Genomic DNA, 22,063 nt, shown 5'->3' with positions numbered 1-22,063 from the left:
CCCATGCTAACTATATGGGGGGAGGTGCCTGGGACCTCCCTCTCCGCGATCTGTGGCAGCGTAGGAAGCTGATGTTGCTGCAGATTGCAGAAAGGAAGCACTACCCTCCCATCCTAAGGAGGGGCCCCTCTGGTCTGCAGGGATCCTCGGCCAGGGCCTGACCTGGCCACCCCCTGGCGCCGGCCCTGATCCCTATTTTAAGACCACTGCTCAGTCAAAAATTCTGGTGCACTCAAATTTGTTTGGCTGCAGGTTCACATTAATTTCAAACACTGCTGGTGTGTACAATGGAACATGCTTGTACATCCTTCCTTCAAAAGACAGAAGTGCATGGTGGGGAGGGGGGTTGCGTGTGTGCACCAAGCACTCTAGCATATGTTAGAAATTGCTAGATAATTTTCTGTGTTGCACCGCATTCTAGGAGTCACTACTCATCATTCAAGAGACCCATTTTACACATGGGAAACAGTCCCAAATCAAGGATACACGGGTTTATTACTTTATTCTCTGGCAAGAATTAAAGTATGGAAAGGCATAATGCATCCATGAACATATAAAGATGTGTGCATTACTTCTAGACTCCTTTTTACCCCTCTTACCTTATATCTTATTGGCAGTGACCAGAATGCTGAAATGTGATTGCTATTATATTACCTTTACTCAGCTGTCAAAATTCTAGAAGGTTGTATTTAGATAAACTCTTGCCATAAAACTATTTTGTCTTTGCCTTCTAGATAAAGATGCCAGTTTTGAGTTAGATTAAGCTGCATTTGGCAACATACCTTCCATTACAAGCAGGAGTTGAATTCTTTTGGGTGAACCACTTGGCCACTATAAATGATTGTAATGTTGAAGTGTCAAACAGTGGGTGAAAGAAGTGTTTGTTTATTTGGCCAACAAAACTCATTAACCAAATGGTACTTTTGTCCAGAGTGACAAAGCAGAAAATAAATATTTTGTCCATCACCCCCAAGAAGGTTTTCTTTCATACATTCTCAGTGTGAATTTTCTGAAGAATGGGATCCCAAATTTGGAGAAAATTGGTGCTTGAGCAACACCACGGAATGCAAAAGGCTAGAAGAGTTGCAGTTGTCCACAAATTAGGGGATCTGCCATTTCAATGTTCCTCTCTATATATTTTGTAATTCGTTCTTTCTGAAACAGCAAAGGAAAATCTCTAGTATGTCGGGGGTAATGAAAGTCCATTGATTTCAATGGGTGTACTTTAAGTAGCGTAGGTAGAGACAATGAAAAAATTTAAAAGAGCACCATAAAAGACACAGTGTGAAAAACATACATGGAAATGAGTAAAGCTGGCAATCATTTAAATGTTTTATAATGCCATTCTACGCATGCTTACTTCCAAGTAAATATGCTTAGGACTGCAAGCATGGCCAATAGGCAGGGATGATGGATATTGTAGTTCAGCAACATCTGAAGCCAAAGGTTTCTGCCCTAATACATCATTTGCATTTCTGCAGCAGCAACTTATTCTCAGTAAACACAATCCATTTCTCTTTATATGAGTGGGAGAGCAGAACACTCATGGGAGTCAAAGAGAGCCCTCCCTCTTCAGCCCACTGTGCTCAATGAGTGACTGCCATCCTGAGAGCCTGTAGAAAAGTTGCCTGAAAGATGGTCCTCTACCACAAGGGCCTGTAGGAGGGTCTCTACCAAAAGCAAAATGCCTGGCTATGTTGGAGTGCACTGACTTTCCCAGGATGGCAACAGCTTGAAGGGAGAGAGTTCTCCATAATACGTTCTTTATTCACATGCACAGGTAGTGGGAAAGGGGCAGGGGTGTAGGGAGAGAGGGCTGGGTTGTGGCTTATAGGCCACCATGCTGTCGGTACAACTAATCTATTTGAAGACAGTCTAACTGCTCTTGCATCCCTGAAAAATATTAGATTTCAATCACTCTTGTCTAGACTTTAAAATTAAAGTGTTAAGCTGCCAGCATCTGCACAGGTCCAAATGAAAACATATTTCTGGAGAAAATTCACATATTTATAAAAGAGCTGAAAAGGTAGAGAGTAAAATTGTGAGAATGTAAATCAGTAGTAAATCATTCATTTAAATCAAGCAAGATTACATCCTTATCTTTACTTCCCTTGAAAACAAAAGAGAAAGACTGGATGAAATACATGGGTGCAAATTTAGATACGTTCTAAAAACACTCTTTAAACAAGTAAACAAAATGTTCAGTGTGTTTTTACTAGTCTGACATTAACTGAATTGCAATAACCTCCTACCAAAGCATTTTAAGATTTAAAAGTGACACACTGCCAAGGTCCTTATTTGGTAAGCTTCAGATTCATGCTGCGGAAAATAAAAGCTACATGAGAGAATTTAAGGCATTCAAATATGGACTGCAGATTTTTTTAAGGAAAATATTTGTTTTGGAACAGATCCCTAAAAATAAAGGTTGGAAGTTCTCCTCTCCTTTACCAGTCTGCTCTGAAACAGAGTAGAACACTATTTCGTTACTAAATTGCTAGCTACTATGGCTGTGAGGGAATTTGTATTTTAAAGTCTTGTTTCCAGGACTTTTTTGGCTGAAATTTCTCATACTTATATTCAGCCCAAAGATTACTTTGTACAAGCCAAGTTCAGCAAGTGATGGATTGGCGTCACTGCCCTTACCCAAGAAGGAAACTTCTCCATTCTATGAGATGCAAAATTCTTCTTCCCAACGTTATGTTTATACTGCTGGCAAGCAAGAAGTGTATGATGGAACCAACTGTACGTTTTTACCATACCTGACCCCACTTGAAATTCAGTGCAGATACTTGCCCAACTGCACCTGCAGATCAGACCAGACACAGGTTCTTTGGGCATCTGTACATATCAAACATGCAACTAACCAAGCTATGGACTAGTGCAGACACATACATAGCTTTTCAAGTACTTCTGTCGCAGCCACATTATTCAGCCAGAGGAGAATTCGGCATTAGAGGTGCATTCACATTTACTCTTTCTCCTAAATGTCTTGTTTTCCCTTTCCTACTACAGTTATTCTTGTGCCTCTTTTTCATCCACACACTGTAATCACTCCTCACTCCACCAGTTTTTCCCTTCTACTCTCATAGCAAGAATGAAATCAATGAATAAAGAAGTATGAAGCACACTAATCTTTGTTGAGGGTGCCCCTATGCTGTCTTTCTGATATTCCTTATCAGGAATATAGGAAACTGCCTTATATCAAGTCAGACCATTGATTCATCTCCTTCAGTACTGTCTACATGGATTGGTATTAGCATTCCAGGGTTTTAGTCTTTCCCAGCTGTGCCTGGAGATGCCGGGGATTGAACCTTGAACCTTTTGCATGTAAAACATGTGCTCTACACTGAGCTATGCTCCTTCTTCAATGACCTAGAGTAGTGATTTCATTCTATTTACATACGAAAGAAAAAAGTAATTACTTTATATCCCAAGACAATCTGTACTGCTTTCTTTATACTGGTTACCTATGGGATGTTTCAGGCTACTCGATCTTCCAGGATAAATTTACTGGGCACAATACTGCACATAAGTTCTGTTTAAAAAGGTAAGCACTATCCAGCCAAGGTAAGCACTTTTTTAAAAGCCCATGCCTGTAATTTAAGTATGTGCTTAAAAGTCCTGTTGAATTCAGCGAGATGCTTGTGACAAAAACAGGCTCTGGCACATGAAAACCTATGTTATAATAGTTTTGTTAGTATTTAAAGGGCCACAGGAGATCTGTTTTTATTATGACAGACAAACATGTTTGGCCCTGTGGAATTTCATTATTCTGTAAATGCCCATATTTAAAGCACCAGCATGATGCTTTGACAATAGCAGCATAAATAAATATAAAGGATAGCTATAAGAAGTTATGGAGATACAATATTGTGTGGGAAACCACTGAAGCTTCAGATGTTTCACAACACAAATTGCCTTTGGATTGTCACCCAGGATTATGACTTTTCCCTAGAGATTCAGGGGCTGTGTCCCAGTTGATTCTCTTGGACTTCTCAAACGCTTTTGATGACATTAACCATGGTATCCTTATGGACTAGGTTGGTGCCTGAGGGCATAGTGCTCTGGTGGTTCTGTTCACACCTGTCAAGAAGGTTGCAGAATGTGGTGCTGGGAGATGGCAGCATAACCATATGGGATTTATTCTACAGAGTGGGGCAAGTTTCAGCCTTGCCCTTCCAAGTTTTTAATGGCTACTTAGGGAAGGTTTGATGTCACCCAGCTCTAGGTAAGGCAGAGGAAGTCTTGAACACATATGTGGAGAAGGTTGAACAAACCGAGGGTCAAATCCAGACAAGATAGATATGCTAACTGTATTAGAGTTGTAATCCCCAAAGGAGCAAGTGCATGGACTGGGGGTACTATAGGATCCAGCTCTGCTTCTAGAGGCACAGGTAGCATTTGTGGCCAGGAGTACCTTTTATCAACTTTGGCCAATACATCAGCTGTCATGTCCTCTAGAATAGGGAGAGTTTAATATTGTTGTACATGCTTTGGTAACCTCCAGGCTGGACTACTGTAATGATCTCTATGTAGGGCTGCCTCTAAAGATTGTCCAGAAACATCAAATGGTTCAGAATGTGGCAGACCACTTCTTAGGAGGGTGGGGTGCAGGAATACTTATGCTGAAAAAACTGCACTGGCTCCCAATTATTTTTTCAGGCATAATTTAAAGTGCTAGTTTTGATTATTAAATCCCTACAGCTCAGGGTCTCACAGAATGCTTCCTCTAGCATGAGCCTTTCTGTGAACCACCATCATCTCGTGGTACCCTTCTCTGAATGCTGCTATAGTCTAAAGGTAAGTTGACTTGCATAAGGGACAGGGCTTTATTGGTGTTGGCACCCTACCAATGGAACTTCCTCCCCAGGGAAGCTTAACAAGCCTGCTTAGTTTGGTCTTCAGTAGGTCAGTGAAGATTGTTTTATTCCAACAAGTGTATCAGAACTGATTCCATCTGTATCTTTTTTGGCATTTCATTTGGAAACTGTGTTGGCTGCCATGGATGTTTATTACTGTAATGCTATTCTGCTGTTTTTCTTAACATGTTGATTTTACTGGTTGATTTTTGTTGTTTTTAGATGTTGTAAGCCTCCCTGAGGACCTATAAAGCCATACTGGCAAGCTACATATTTCAGAAACAAGTGCATTTATATAAGCTGATTTTTCAAAGCTGTCTGGGTCTCCAAAATCAAACCATCTCAAAGATTATCTGATCAACACTACATATTAACAGTCAAATGTTTTATATTTAGTTATCAAGTTTTAATACAAAATGAAATTTCATTCTACCTGGGAGTTGCTTGGGTTGTACCAGGTCTGGTTGTTGCAGGGAATTCCCAGCATACACAAACCACTCCTTTATTACAGGACAGGGTCCACTGGTATCTAAGGAATAGAGAATTGGATCAATGAACAAATGAGAGAAATGATATTTTACAAGCAGAAGTTTTAACTCTTTAAGTACTCAAAAAGACAGATAAAAGCTGCAATCCCATATCCACTAACATGAGAGTTAGCCCTTCTGAGCAAACATGCATAAGATTATATTGCTACTGTATCTAGGGCCAAATGGTCTGAACTTCAAACGACAGTTTAGAAATGAAACAGGAAATCATTAATACCCCAATGCTGTAGTTTATAAAGCACAGGGTGATTTTCTTCTGAAATTCCTTGCTCCGTTCCATTATCCAACGTATGTTTGCGATATGATCTCTGGTGCCTCTTCACTTTCTAAATGCAGCTTGGAGATCTGGCATTTCTCGCTTCATATATGGTAAGAGCCTTTGTTGTAGAATCTTGAGCATTACTTTACTTGCATGGAATATTAAGGCGATAGTTCGATAATTACTGCATTCTCTGGGATCCCCTTTCTTTGGAATTGGGATATATATTGAACGCTTCCAGTCTGTGGGCCATTGTTTAGTTTTCCATTTTTCTTGACAAATTTTTGTCAAAATTTGGACAGATTCAGTCTCAGTAGCTTGTAGCAGCTCTATTGGTATGCCATCTATTCCTGGTGATTTGTTTCTTCCAAGAATTTTAAGAGCAGCTTTTACCTCACATTCTAAAATTTCTGTTTCTTCATAATACGGTTCCTCCGTGAATGAATCTGTCATCTGGGCATCTCTTTTATAGAGTTCTTCAGTGTATTGCTTCCATCTTCCTTTTATTTCATCTCGGTCAGTCAGTGTGTTCCCCTGTTGATTATTCAACATCCCTACTTGTGGTTTAAATTTCCCTTTAATTTCTCTAATCTTTTGGAATAGGGCTCTTGTTCTTCCCTTTTTGTTGTCCTTTTCTATACAATAACTATTGTAATAATTTTCTTTGTCCCTACATACTAGTCATTGTATAGTTGCATTTAGGGTTCTGACCGTGTTTCTATCTCCTTTTGCTTTCCTTCTCTCTTGAACCATTTTAAGAGTTTCTTCAGTCATCCATTGAGGTCTTTCTCTCTTTTTAACTAGAGGTACTGTCTTTTTGCATTCTTCCCTGATAATGTCCCTGACTTCAGTCCATAGTTCTTCTGGTTCTCTGTCAACTAAGTTTAAAGCCTCAAATCTGTTCCTTATTTGATCTTTATATTCTTCTGGGATGCTATTTAAATTGTATTTTGGCATTATGAGTGCTTTGATGTCCTGCTTTAGCTTTACTCTGATTTTCGATACGATCAGTTCATGATCTGTACCACAGTCTGCTCCTGTTTTTGCAGAAAGTATGGAACTTCTCCATCTTCTGTTTACAATTATATAATCAATTTGATTCCTATATTGACCATCTGGTGATGTCCACGTGTACAGTCGTCTTTTTGGTTGCTCAAAAAATGTCTTGGCAAGAAACAAATCATTCGCTTCACAGAATTCAGTAAGTCTTTCTCCTGCTTCGTTTCTGTCTCCTAAGCCCCATTTCCCCACAATCCCTAGTTCTTCTCTGTTCCCTGCTTTTGCATTCCAGTCCCCCATGATTATCATCATATCTTGTTCTGGTGTGTGATCAATTTCCTCCTGTACTTCTGCGTAAAATCTCTCCAATTCTTCTTCTGCATTTGACGTTGGAGCGTAGACTTGGATGATGGTTATGTTAATAGGTTTCCCATTTAATCTCATTGATATCACTCACTCAGACCTTGCGTTGTAGCTCCTAATTGCTTTTGCTACATCACTTCTCACTATTAAAACAACCCCGTTTCTTCTTGATATCTCCTTTCCTGCATAAAATATTTTGTAGTTGCCTGATTGAAATGTCCCATTCCTGTCCATTCACTCACGCCAAGTATTGCAATGCTGATACTCTCCATTTCTTGCTTGACAATTTCTAACTTTTCCTGGTTCATGCTTCTCACATGCCATGTTCCTATTGTGTGCGTTGTACAACTCCGGACTCTCCTTTTGCATCTGTGTACATCAGCCTCTGGGCTTCCTTTTGGCTTTGACCCAGCTGCGTCATTAGTCACAGCGCTACTCGTACTTGTCCTTTGTTCTTCCCCAGTGGCTCGGTGAGTGCCTTCTGACCTGGGGGCCTCATCTTCCAGCACTATCTCATGTTGCATTTTGGATACTCTGTTCATAGGGTTTTCGTGGTAAGAGATATTCAGAGGTGGTTTGCCTTCCTCTGAGTTTGGATGCATCTTAGTCTGGTGTCTCAGCTTTGACCATTCCGCCATGGGTGCCCCTGCTAGGACTCTAGCCTTTTGGTCTAGACTCCTGACGGCATTGCTCTCAGCTTCTTCAACACTCTCAAACCCCCTCACCACATTAAGGTGTGCATCCTAAAGGGGGTGTCTGCTGATACATTTCCTTATAACCATGAGCCCCTCACATCCCCAGATTGTTTAGTTTTTCTGAGACTACATCAGAAGGCTGCTCCATGCTGCTCTTTTTCAGACATTCCAACCCTGCAGATCATTGCAGGAACTCAGTTATCTCTCTTTGACATCATCTAAATCACTCCCTCATCTCCTATTTGGATAATTCAAGACTTCCTGTGAGGACACTAGCCAGTATGTGTTTTAATAGTTTTTAATACCGCGTTTAAATTTCTGTAACCCGCCCTGAGACCTAATGGTGAAGAGCAGGCAATAAGAGCTTTGGCTATGGGGCAGTATATAAATGCAATAAATAAATAAATACCTCCATATAACCACAGGAAGCTTTGGCAGCATACTAGTAACAAACAACATCATCTCAGTCTACCAAATGCCTGAGGGAAAAAGTAAGTCTTCAAACAACGTCATCTCAGTCTCCAAACGCCTGGGGGGAAAAGTAAGTCTTTACCTGGTGCCAAAAAGATGTCAATGAAGGCGCCAGGCAGACCTCACTGAGGAGCATATTCCACAGTTGGGGAGCCAAAACTGATATATGGAACAGTTTTAAATTGTTTTTATGTTTTGAATGTTTTACTCATTTAGTTAACAAAAAGTCTATTTTAAAGTTGTATTTTTTTTATAATTCTATTTTTTATTGTTATAAGCTGCCCTGGGACCTTGCAGTAAACAGCAGGTAAGAAATCTACTCATCAATCAATCAATCTTCCATCCACTCCCCCTTAAGAAAGTGGGAGGAGGCAGGGGGCAAGACTTTGCTGGCTTTCTAAGCCCCCAAAGAAGAGACTGGCATGTAGGAAGCAGAACTTTGTTTGACTGAAGTCACTACCTCCTAACCCTCCCCAAACAGGAAGGAGTGGATGGCAAATAAGGCCTTGAACAACCCGCTATGCCACTACCACCTCTAAGCAAAGATGATGAGACAGGAATGATGTCTCACCCATTATCAAAGACAGTAAGTAAGTAAGTAAAATTTTATTTCTGAGTCGCCTATCTGGCCGGGTCAGCGGCCACTCTAGGCGATGTACAAATTAGAATAAAATACTACATATAAAATACAACATGGTAACCAAGCTTCAATCTAAGATTGAGAGAGGATTGGAGCACAACACTTAATGACCCTCTTAGCCCAGTTGGAGTGAGTTGGAGTGAGAGATTATCACTCCTCTACTCCCTCCACTAGGTACCTCTCCTGTCGGGAAATGAGAAATCAGCCCATAGGCCCCCTGCATTCTCCTTTTCTTAGTGGGAGATTGGCCACAAGGCAAGTAGCTGCAGAAGAGCCATCAGTACACGTTGATCAGAAATAAACTGTTCCAAAATAGCAAAAGATTGACCTCAAATTCTGAAAGGTAGCAACAAGTCTTGGGTATTACCAATCAAAACCCAAACATTCCTTTTTTGGAACCTTTCAATAAAAATAAATGCTATAAATAAATAAATTCAAAAATCCTATGAAACAACTCCTTTTCATCCCAAGGCCAGTGGTCATATAGTTCAGGATATGTTTCTACTTTCCATTACATTTCTTACACAAAATTTATTGTAGAGGTCTGAGTAATTGAATTTATTTTTGAAATCCTCCAACCTAAGCTATGATTGTTATTTCAACCCCTGGGAGGGGGAAATAATGCTTTTGTTTAAACAACATGTTTCTGTGGTGTTTTTTTAAACCTACAAAGCTAGTCTAAACATAACCATTTTGCTCTGCTTTCTTATCATTAACAGCTTTCATGAGTGTTTAATTACATCTCTTGAAAAAAAATATCCTTAAAAGGTTCAAAAATGTACCAGCATGCAAGTGCACACTGTTCCTACTTTAATGATTTCTAATCTTTTTCTCCTTATTACATGTAGATTGCCTATCGCACGAAGGCCTATATTTCATACAGACATTAGCCTCTCAAAGTTGGACTGGGAGATTTTACAAATCAACAACATCCATGAATAAAAATGTAGTCCAGTCAGTGCTCTTTGCTCACAACTTTAAACATTGTACCAGCCTTCACCAACCTGGTGGTCTCTATATGTTTGGGGCAACAACTCCCCTCAGCCCCAGCCAAAATGGCTCTGTTGGCTAGGGCTGATGGGAGTTGTAGTCCAAAACATATGGAGGGCACCTGGCTGGCGAAGGCTGCATTACTCAGTAAATTCTAGCACAGCTTTTACCTTTTACAGACTCTAGCAGGACAGAATAGATATGCTGACGAGCAAGGCGATAGATAAGTGCCTGTCCAGGAAGCTCTGTATCATGCTCATCCTCCAAAGTGTTGCTGCAATCAAGCTCTCCGTGACACAGGACATTGTACACCATACGGCTTTCAGCTCTCACAAGTTGTTCTTTAGCTATCTGTTCAAAGGAGATCCAAAGGTATTATTTGTTTTCGTTCCTGTCATTTCATATGCTGTCATTGTCCTTTTATATTTTACAGCTTTAGGAGGCCAATGAGGATTTAACACATGAGAAGGACAAATGACATCCTTTCCAAAAAGGAAAGACTTCAGGTAATAAAGGGAATGATATAATATGCATATATAACACGTATGAGTGTATATAATGGCCAAGGTACAACAAAGCATTTGTAACTCTATGAAGAGGAACTTCAAGAGATCAGTTACCTGAAAGATCTCCTGATCTAAACACAGGGGCATGTCTTGTTTGAATGATGCTGCTGAGTGATATGAGAAGCCACAAGGGAGCCATGGAGACTGCTGCCCAGGTAGGAGATAAGACTGTATCCCTTTGCAAAGTAAAGACTTGTCTGATCCCAAAGGCAACATTTCTGCCAAAGCAATCAAGCTATCATATGAACGTGGAATAGTCGAAATGTAGCTTGCTACAGCTAGAATCACGTTAGCCCTTTTATCAGAGCCCTGGCTTTTTGCACAGTATGAAGCTACACACTGATTGCGAAAACGTTCCATAGCCTTTTCTGGGATTGTATCTGTGCCAAGGATGCAGGCAAAAAGGGGAAGTTCTGTGAGATGGAGGCCTAACTTGCGGCAGAGATTTTGCCTTGAGAACATGACTGTGTCCAGCCTATCCAAGCTGAGCTTATTAATGGAAAAATAGGGAGCAGTGTCATAAATCAGGTAGTCTGTGTCTTCTCCAAGGATCCCCATGCAATTGTTATGCAGTGCATAAGATGCCACTTCATAGTCTGCCTCTTGCAATGAACATATTGTCTCTTGACCAAGGGCCTTCAAGCCAAAGCGGGTAAAAGTAGCCAACCCAGATGGAATAAAGAACATTCCTCTCCCAGGTTGCTGCTTATTGGTCTTGATGAACTGAAAGATCCTGGCTATTTCTTTGTTATTTTTCAATCTTCGTTTGACCCATTCATCTCGCTTTTTCTCCTCCACCAAACCATCAAAGTAAAACACCAGCTTGATACCAGCTGCTGTAAAGGCATTTATGAAACCATCCAGATTAGAAAGATATTCACACCACTGGCCACCACAAACCCAGGATTCTGCGGTGTACCACTGTCGAAGACAAGACATGGCATCTACCACAAGAACAGGAGCAGACGCAGGATATCTGCTCCGGTGGTCTTCTGCCACTTCTTTCAGGTTTACTACTGTACATCCACCTGGACAGGCGTTGGTCACAAACGAATACAAGCCTTTAACACCCATACTGCAGCTATATGTAGAGTTCAGTTTATCCAGTGAGCTAAAGAAAGAAAATACAAAAATAATAAGACAAATTATTCTGAGGACAATTTCAATAAGGAAAGCCATTGTAAAAGAAATGTGACTCTTGGGGTTTTCAAATAGAGTTCTGCTAAACTTAACATATTTGTCAATGTTTCCATAGGCTACTTCCACATTCTACAAAAATAATTAATGAGGCCCAGCATATACCAAATAAATTCACAGAACTGTGAAAGAGTTTCAGCTGCAAAAGGGTTTGTCTTCTATGGTGTGTAGGGAATGCAACACGTCTGGACTCCCTAGACATGCCCCCTGACGGAAATCTGCGAGACGTTCTTCCAGTAAGACACACTTTTTTTTGCTCGCTCAATCTTCTGCTTAAACGATCTGTATTGAGCTGTCTCTAGGAAATTATTTTTCTGGAACCTGACTGTAAGACTCTACAGTCTTTTCTGCAGCAGAATATTTATCTGTGTAACTCTCTTTAACTGCGTTCAACGAGGGCTACAAACCTGTGGGAGTTTGAAACGCCATTAATCTCCGGCTGCAGACACAGCCATTAATCACGCCACCTGATGAACTTAAACTTAAGGCGTAAACAACCTGTCTCAATACTACAATAAATACAGATAGCACTGTCTCATTCTGGCTCACTCACTTATAAACTCTCCGCCCAGTCTCTGGAACTGAGAAAAAATCTCTTATCATCTTAGCTCTGTAAACAACCGGCTTACTAAGGAGCTGCCTGTGATGTTCCTGTATTAATGTATATATGGTAAGTGCTGTTTGTATAGAAAATATGTGGTAAGTGGAATGAAAGAGGAGGGGGGGAGTAAATGAGCAGTAGAATGCTGGATGATTGGCTGAGTGTTTGGATGGCTGAGAGTATAAATGGAAGGATGACAGTTGAATCTAGGTGGACGTTAGTGGGTTGTCTGAGAGGAGTTTGGTGGACGTTGGTGGGTTGTTTGAGAGGTGTTAGGTGAACGTGAGTGGGTTGTTTTGGTGGAGTTGGGAGGTGGGTGTGAGTTGGTGTATGTCAGGAGAGTGTGGAGAAAGAGGGAGGTGGAGTTCGGATTAGTAATAAGTCAAATATCACAGTAATAGATGAAACCATAAGCTTGTAGATCATTATCAAAGTTATCTTGTTATTAATGTTATTTAATAAATACTATTTTGGTTCACCGAAGGCCTGATCCTTGGCTGGGGTTTCAGAGACCAGAAGGGAGGGTAAGGTAATAACCAAGGCTGAAGGGAAACAGTAACAAATGGTGGCAGCGGTGAAGAGGAGAAGATAACATTATAAGTATCCAGAGCAACCCTGAGTTATGAGTTATCTGCATTGATACAAGGGGGTTGGGAACAGCATAGGCACGCAGTCACGAATGTAACCAGATAGAGAGACTCAGGCAAAGTCTCTGGGAACATTGGTTATAGAACGTGACTGGTGGTGCTGCCTAGCAGGGGGATCTAGTGAGATCTGGAGCTAGAGCGGAGAGAGAAACCATAAAAAGGACAGTCCGGACTGGTGGAGTCCCTGGTGGTGCCTAGTGAAAGGCAGTAGCCACGATCAGGTAGGAACCTGACAGGGAGAGCCAGGGAAGGGCGTCACAGGTGGTGGCTGTAGCGGTGGGATACGGACAAAAGAGAGCCCCTAACAGTGGTGTGGCAAACAGAAATAACAAATAAAGATTACTTGTGAGAGTGACTGGCAAAGAGTGTGTGGCAAAGAGTGAGTGAACTCCAACACCATGGCTGAATATATAAAAATGAAAAGAGAGGAGCTGGTAGAGAAGTGCATAACATTCAATTTACCTCACGAGGGTAAAGGGGTAGATGAATTGAGGGTAGCACTAATAGGATTTACAACTGTCCAGCAAAAACAACCTGTCAGGGAAGAGACCCCAGAAGGATACTTAAGCAATCCCGCTTACATAGAGTATTTGAGAGAGAAGTTGAGGATGGAAGGTGCAGAGAAGGAAAAACAGCGGGAGTTGGAAACTGAGAGATTGAGGAGGGAGGCTGAGGAGAAAGACAAGCAGAGGGTCTTTGAAGCGGATGAGAAAGAAAAGCAGAGGGAGTTGGAAATTGAGAGAATGAGAATGGGGTTTGAGGAGAGGGAGAAGCAACGAGCATTGGATGCGGAGATACAGATGGAAAAGTTAAAATTTGAAAGAGAGAAGTTTCATTCTGATGAAACAAGAAAGGACAGAAATGAAACAAAGATAAAGGTTACACCAAAATACTTTGCAGTGTTTGAGCTGGGACAAGATCCACAGGTTTACCTCAGCACTTTTGAAAAGGCAGCTCAAATGTGGGGGCTACCGGAGGATAAATATATGCAATATTTATCAAACCTGATCAAAGGGGAATTGGCAGAGGTATACCAATATTTCCCCTCAGACAGGCCCGTCACATATGCCGAGTTTAAAGAGGCAGTATACAAAAGATTCAGACTGGGACCTGACTATTTTAGAAAGTTATTCCGAAACTGTCAGATCCAAGCAGGGAGGTCTTTTGTTGAACTGGGAGCAAAGTTGATGGATATATTTGGAAAGTGGATGAGTAATGCCAAAGCTCAGTCAGTGGAAGAGGTGAAAAGCCTCATGATACTGGATCAATTATTCCATCAGTTACCACCAGAAATAAGGCTCCTTGTCAAAGACCATTCCCCTACATCAGTGCAGGAGGCCACAGAGATGGCGGATCACTTCGCCTCCAACAGAACTGGCTGGGTGGGGAAAACATCAAGAGAGTTAAAACCCAGACCATATAATGGCGGCAAAAAGGATGTGGTGCCACAGCGAGTGAGTCCTCCAGTAAAATCTGAAGGGCACAGGACACCCCAGAGTGGATCTGTGTACCCTAAAATGGAGGAGAAATTATGCTATAAATGTGGTAGACCGGGGCACCTACGTTTTCAATGTGAGGTTGCCAACCCCATTAGTAATCCTGCTCAGGCAAGGGCAGTAAAAACAGAACCAAAAGATCTAACAATGAAAAAGGTTCAGTTCTGCCAGATAAACTGGACAGAAGTAAAAGACTTTGATTCGAGTCTAAGAGAAGAAGTGTGTGTTCAAGGGGCAAATTATTGGGCATTGCTTGATACTGGTGCCGCTCAGACGTTACTGAGGCCAGATTTAATAAAATCTGAGGAAATATTACCTCAGGAAACGGTGACTATCCAAGGAGTGAGGGGTAAACCAGAAAGCTTACCCATGGCCCTAGTGAAAATGCAGTGGAGAGGCCGAGAGGGAAAATATAAAGTAGGTATTAATGCCCAACAACAAGAACCAGTGAAACTGGGAAGAGATGTAATGGGGGCACAAGGAAAAATATATGTGGTAACCAGACAACAACTTGGCAGAGAAACAGAAGCCATGTTAAAAGGAGCTGAAGGAAACAGGGTGGAACCTGTTTTCGAGCCTCAGGTCACCATAGCAACCCCTGGAAGACCTGCTGAAAGAAACAACTTGTATCAAATGGTCTCTAGTCAAGAAACAGAGCAGTTCAGGGAAGAACTGAATAGGGATACAAGTTTGAAGCAAATAAAGGAGCAAGCCCTGACACAAAAGATTCCCTTTACTGACAAGCTGAGTAATCAAATTGTGTGCGAGAATGGGATTTTATATAGACTGTGGATGCCTGCTGAGAGAAAGGATGAATGTGAACCAGTGAAGCAATTGATAGTACCTAGCAAATACAGAACCAGATTCAATGGGGTTCTGAAAGGCATGATAAGAAGTTATGTTCAAGATCACCCACAAGACTGGGATGAACGTTTGGGGTGCTTCTTATTCGCATACAGAGAAGTCCCTCAGGAGTCAACAGGCTTCTCACCCTTTGAACTGATGTTCACTAGAAAAGTGAGGGGACCTTTGGAACTGTTAAAAAATTCATGGGAAGGAACCCTGGGAGAGTACAAAACATCTGTAGTTGATTTTGTATTAGACTTCCGCAGCAAATTAACATCGATGATGGAAGCTGTACAAAAGAATTTGAGTCAAGCCCAGGAGAAGCAAAGTTACTGGTATGACAGAACAGCCAGGGAACGTGTGTATGATGTGGGAGATATGGTTATGGCATTCATACCTAGGAAACATGATAAATTACAGGCTAACTGGGAGGGACCATATACCATAAGAGAAAAGCTTGACACAGTGACGTATGTAATTACCACAGACCAATTAAACAAAAACAAAGTGGTTCATGTAAATATGTTAAAGCCTTACCATACCAGGGATGCAAAGGTGTTGCAAGTTACCTTATTCCCTGAGGGAAGTGGGCCTGAACTTCCGGATTTGGTACAGGAAAGCAAAGACAAAGGAGGGGTAGAACAATTGGAATGGTCAGAGGAGGTGAAGGAAGAAGTAAAGGAAGAGATTCTGAGAGTTTTGAAAAACTATGGAGATCTCTTTAGTAATAAACCTGGCCGAACCAGAATAGCCAGACATTCCATTGATACTGGAAATCATGCCCCAATCAGATCTGTGCCGTACCGTGTGAATGGGAAAGTTGTGAGTGAAGTAATCTATTTAGGACATAAGGTGGGGAGTGGGAAAATCACCCCCTTATGGAGCAAGGTGGAGGCAATACAATCGTGGCCTATCCCCTTAACTAAAAAACAAGTTAGGGCATTTCTAGGTGTGGCTGGTTTTTATAGAAAGTTTGTGAAAGATTTTGGGGAAATAGCAACCCCCTTGCATGAGTTGACAAAGAAAAAGTGTTCTGAGCGTGTGGTATGGACGGATGAATGTCAGAAGGCTTTTGATCTGCTGAAGCAAGCCTTGTGCCAAGGACCTATATTAATAGCACCAGACTATGAGCAACCATTCATCGTGGCTACGGATGCGTCAGACCTCGCGCTGGGAGTCGTCTTGCTGCAGGAGAGAGAAGGCACCAGACATCCAGTGGCGTATCTGAGTCGCAAGCTGACGTCGAGGGAGAAAAACTATTCGTCGGTCCAAAAGGAGTGCCTAGCGGTCGTGTGGAGACTGAGCAAGTTGCGCCCATACGTGTGGGGACGAAGATTTATGGTGACGACGGATCATCGGGCCTTGTTATGGTTGCAGACTATGAAAAACCATAACACTATGCTGCAGAGGTGGTCCTGGGCCCTACAAGACTATCAAGTGGACTTCCAGTTCATAAAAGGCAAGGACAATGTATTGGCCGATGGACTGTCAAGGCAGGTGGCTGGGACTGCAGTGACGTGACGCAGACGTAGGAACAAAAAGACATTTTCCCCATAAACACTTGGTTTTATTGTTAACGCGGCGTATGAATCCTAGAGCAGGAATAATACTCTGCCGTTATTTTTAAGGGGGGGGGAATGTGATGTTCCTGTATTAATGTATATATGGTAAGTGCTGTTTGTATAGAAGATATGTGGTAAGTGGAATGAAAGAGGAGGGGGGAGTAAATGAGCAGTAGAATGCTGGATGATTGGCTGAGTGTTTGGATGGCTGAGAGTATAAATGGAAGGATGACAGTTGAATCTAGGTGGACGTTAGTGGGTTGTCTGAGAGGAGTTTGGTGGACGTTGGTGGGTTGTTTGAGAGGTGTTAGGTGAACGTGAGTGGGTTGTTTTGGTGGAGTTGGGAGGTGGGTGTGAGTTGGTGTATGTCAGGAGAGTGTGGAGAAAGAGGGAGGTGGAGTTCGGATTAGTAATAAGTCAAATATCACAGTAATAGATGAAACCATAAGCTTGTAGATCATTATCAAAGTTATCTTGTTATTAATGTTATTTAATAAATACTATTTTGGTTCACCGAAGGCCTGATCCTTGGCTGGGGTTTCAGAGACCAGAAGGGAGGGTAAGGTAATAACCAAGGCTGAAGGGAAACAGTAACAAATGGTGGCAGCGGTGAAGAGGAGAAGATAACATTATAAGTATCCAGAGCAACCCCGAGTTATGAGTTATCTGCATTGATACAAGGGGGTTGGGAACAGCATAGGCACGCAGTCACGAATGTAACCAGATAGAGAGACTCAGGCAAAGTCTCTGGGAACATTGGTTATAGAACGTGACTGGTGGTGCTGCCTAGCAGGGGGATCTAGTGAGATCTGTGCTAGAGTGGAGAGAGAAACCATAAAAAGGACAGTCCGGACTGGTGGAGTCCCTGGTGGTGCCTAGTGAAAGGCAGTAGCCACGAGCAGGTAGGAACCTGACAGGGAGAGCCAGGGAAGGGCGTCACACTGCCTGCAGGAGCTGAGACAGAAATGGAGGAAGTTAGCTTGAGCAGTAAACTCCAAACAAAAATTACGGAATATTTCTCATACGCACATGACTCAGCGCCCACTCTATCTCTTCCCCAATCTGAGTCAGTAACCAACCCACTACCATCAGAGTTACACGAATGGACTTTACAACAACCATTTTCAGTAAAAGCATATGCTGCCAGCATAGCTGCTAAAACTTTGGCAGAGGAGCTGCTAGACGCTGGTTTCAACTGCACCACAAATTCAATGATTGAGGGTCCTCCATCCGAGGTGATTACAATTGATTCATATCATGAACCCGAGACAACTATCACCTTTGCCTGATCCGTGCACTGAATCACACTTCCAAACATCTACATCTCTTTCGCCGTCCAAATCTGCTGTTCATGGATGGCAAGCCCTCCTATTTGAAGAACTGAGTCTGGTTAAAGCGTACATTGCAGAAACAAATAATCTACTCACCACTCTGGTGAAAACACTTGGACCTCGCCTCCCTCAGCGAACGAATGAACAAGGAATTTTAGCAACCCTGCCAATTACCAGCATACAACAGAAACCGAAAGTAGGAAAAACAGGGAAATACAATAACACTCTTTCGAAGAAACTCCCCTCAGCTGCTGGGAAACAGAAACACACAAGAACATCTAAGAAATCCAAGAACATTAAAAACAACAAACGTACTCCTGAAAGAAAAATGAACTTCAAGCCGTTATTTAAGCTTCTTGATCCTCAGACACCGAATTACAAATATAGGGAACGATCCCATACCAACCTTAACAACACAATTTGCCCACATAAGAATGGTATTACACCTGAACAAGGGGGTAAATTTCTCAGATCTGAGTTACAAAACAGCGCTGGGGAAGCAAGTGCTTTATCATTGACGTCACAACCGGATATAAGGAGATTTTCTATCAACACTCAACTCTTTCCTCGAAACCTTGTACTGCAATTGGACAAATTAGTTGTGTCATACAACCAGAGAGCCCCGGGACGATGGCCTTCTTTTCCAAGTATCCCATTCCTGGATAACTGTTTTGCCCAACTTTTGCATCCTTTATACCGTACGAACTATATTAAGTCTATGGTTAACGTCTCCTCTGAAATTGACCAGTGCCGACTGATTGTAACCCTGCATTCTGCAAACATCGCCAACCAGATTTACTGTATAAAGGAGAACTTCAAGGCTAGGGGCTTAACCATACATAGTTACTACATAAATTCCGCCTCTCCTTCACCACTAGTGACTTATAATAATATTCAAGCTCCTAATGCGACTCTTTCTGAGACTGGGATATCCTCAACCTATGATACTCCAGGGTTTCCTCTCCAGCCCAGTCCTTCAATCAAAATTTGTCCTTCCGCTCTCCCTACCCAATCTCAAACTTTGTCAACTTTAATGAATGATCTGGAGCCGGAGGAGCTCCAATTAACGGAACTATACTCCCAACTTCCAGACTCAGAGCGTATGTTGATTATCAATAAGCTACATCAGTTAATCCAACGACTCAAGGATCTGAAAGCTGATAGGAACCCCGAGGAACAACATTCCAATCCACCCTTAAGGGATATACAACATCTCACAGTTAATCCTCTCCAAACTTCGAACAAATATTCCATCCCCGTTAAGACATCTGGAGCAATATACGCGGATGTCACAGGTTCCTTAAACCGAATTGACATATTACACTGACATCCTATACTTATAACAACCTCTGTACAGGGATCTATAACTTCCCCCTCTGTAACGCTCCCATATATCACTCAGAAACCATCGTTGACAAACCTTCCTTTACAGTTATTATCTTGGAACATAGCAGGTTGGAATGCTAAACACAATAATTTAGAACTGTCTGCATATTTACATCAATATGATATAATTTTCCTCCAAGAGACCTGGAATACCAATAATATATTTCTGGATGGCTATACCTCTAGTGTCCTTCCAGCAAAAACATCAATGGGGATAAGTAAAGGAAGAGCTAAAGGAGGATTGGCAATTTTAATTTCTACATCAACGACTGCGCGTCTTAAAAACATTTACCCATGCAACAATATTGCTATGACTGTTCTGATGATGCTACATTCTTTATCTTTTCTCTTAATTAACATTTATATCCCCCCTCCCTTGTCACAGATGGATACCGATCATACATGGGACGACCTAGATACCTATATAACAGAGTTAGAGGCCCGGTTCCCCAAAGCCTTATTAATTATTATGGGAGATTTCAATGCCAGGATTGGCCCCAATAATGATACTCTTATGGCATCGAAACGGTGGGGGGGGGGAGGACAATGGAAACTATGTCTCCTACTCTGATAGGGCCTCCAAAGATCTTAGGGTTAATTACCCGGGAATTTGCTTAACCCGATTAATTGGAAGTAGGAACCTTATTATCCTCAATGGATACGTGTGCCGAATACACCCACATCTCCAACAGAGGAAGCAGTGTAATTGATTACATAATAATTTCCCACCAGCTTCTGAACGTAATTGATAACTTCTCTGTGGGAACGAGACTAGATAGCGACCACCTGCCACTAACCCTGTCAATCCAACTAAAAGAGAAAATTCGGTTAGAAATGAAGTACAAACCTGCAGTTAATTTAACCAACAACTCATGCAGGAGATCTAATTGGTCTCCTCAAATAGCTTTTAAGATAGCAGCCTTTATCTCCTCCCCTTATGCCTTAGCCATTAAAGAACAACTAGGAAATCCCTCTAACACCCCATTGATCCTAAGCACTTATGATTCCTTGATAGAGAGTTTAAACTCTTGCTTAGCTTCCAATTTCCATAACAAGGTAAACCTAAGAGATGGCCGCCCAAGATGGTTTGATAAAGATTGCTTAATTGCTAAGAGACAACTAAAACAAATATATTTACAATATCGACAACATAATGTAAGCAATCTCCCTCTGGAATACTATACTATTAAAAGGAAATACAAGTCCATAATTGCCACTAAAAAGAGACAAGCACAGCACGAGGATTGGAAGTCACTGATACTTGCAGCCAAGTCCAAAAATTCAAAAAAAATCTGGTACCTTGTATCTGGAGCCTTGAGACCTACCAATTATGTCACATGCAATATCCCTTCCTATATATGGGAACAATACTACATAGGTATACAAGAGGGTACTTACCTCTCCGCTTCAAAATACCCTTTTACCTTTGATCTTGCAAACTTACCAGCGTGGCCCCGTTTCCCAGAAAGAAATAACAGATCTAATCACTCGTTTAAAAGCCGCAAAGGCACCTGGTTGTGACAATCTACCACCAGAGCTTTTGAAAAACCATCAAGAATGGTGGGCCCCCATATTGTCTAACTTGTTTACTTTCATTAACAATACCGGCCTTATTCCTGAGGCCTGGCGTGAGGCCATAGTTATTCCTGTGTATAAAAGAGGCCCAAGGGATGACCCCTCAAATTACCGACCAATCAGCCTGCTCTCAGTAATAGGAAAACTCTACGCCAGCTACCTGAAAGGAAAATTAGCCACCTGGATAGAGGAGGAAAATATCCTAGGATGTGAACAGGTAGGATTTAGAAATGGAAGCTCTGCCATAGATCATTGCATACTCTTGTATCACTTGGCAGAAAAATATAAGAATCAAGCGGGGAACGGCCTATTCGTCGCTTTTGTGGACCTAAAATCGGCCTTTGATTCGATCTCCAGGGATAAACTATGGGCCAAATTGGCAAACACAACCATTGAGAAAAGATTGCTTTTTCTCATATACAGCCTGCATCTGAACACCTCACTCCGTGTTCGTTGTGGTAGAGAGGGGGGTCTGACCAACACAATTCCCACAACGAAAGGGGTTAGACAGGGCTGCGTCCTGGCCCCATTACTATTCAACCTCTTTCTGAATTATCTGAGACCAAGATGTACATCCTCGAACCTTCATGAGCCCAAAGTCAGTGAGAATAGATGCCCTATCCTGCTCTATGCAGATGACGCTGCTCTTCTGTCATTCTCCAAAGTGGGCCTCAAACATCTGCTGAGTGTTTTCATGGCATACTGCATAGATAATCATCTCACCATAAATTTTACTAAAACTAAAATTATAGTCTTCTCTAAGCGCCCCTCAGTCTCTGAATGGATAATCAATGGACAATCAATCGCCCAAGTTACTTGCTATAAATACCTCGGTATTACTTTTCATTCCACCCTCTCCTGGGCTGCACATATTCGTGCAGCGATAATGACTGCTCGATCCACAACGAAAAACATCCAACGCTACTTCTACACCAAAGGTGGGCAATATATCCCTGCAGCCATCCAGGTGTTCAGAACAAAGATTATTCCCCAACTATTATATGGTGCCCCTCTTTGGATCTCTGCCTATAA

At 41.8% G+C, this 22,063-nt stretch overlaps 1 protein-coding gene across 4 annotated transcripts in view; it reads right to left on the bottom strand.

Moving 5' to 3' along the window:
- FAM120B (family with sequence similarity 120 member B) overlaps positions 1 to 22,063 on the bottom strand; it is a 69,970-nt gene that overhangs the window by 38,730 nt on the left and 9,177 nt on the right. For 3 of the 4 annotated variants that reach the window (XM_061624439.1, XM_061624438.1, XM_061624441.1), the window contains 3 exons: positions 10,445 to 11,501; positions 9,995 to 10,175; positions 5,293 to 5,388 (listed from right to left, as the gene is read on the bottom strand). In XM_061624439.1, coding sequence (XP_061480423.1) covers positions 5,293 to 5,388; positions 9,995 to 10,175; positions 10,445 to 11,464 — 1,297 coding nt within the window. In that variant the 5' untranslated portion in view covers positions 11,465 to 11,501. Of the gene's footprint in view, positions 1 to 5,292; positions 5,389 to 9,994; positions 10,176 to 10,444; positions 11,502 to 18,166; positions 18,199 to 22,063 lie in introns of those variants that run through there. The other variant, XM_061624440.1, reaches the window with a different exon arrangement.

The sequence above is a fragment of the Rhineura floridana genome, chromosome 4 (genome assembly GCF_030035675.1).
Source record: "Rhineura floridana isolate rRhiFlo1 chromosome 4, rRhiFlo1.hap2, whole genome shotgun sequence".
NCBI lineage: Eukaryota > Metazoa > Chordata > Lepidosauria > Squamata > Rhineuridae > Rhineura > Rhineura floridana.
Note: the sequence above shows the minus strand (reverse complement) of the source record. Positions and strands in the feature narration are given on the sequence as shown.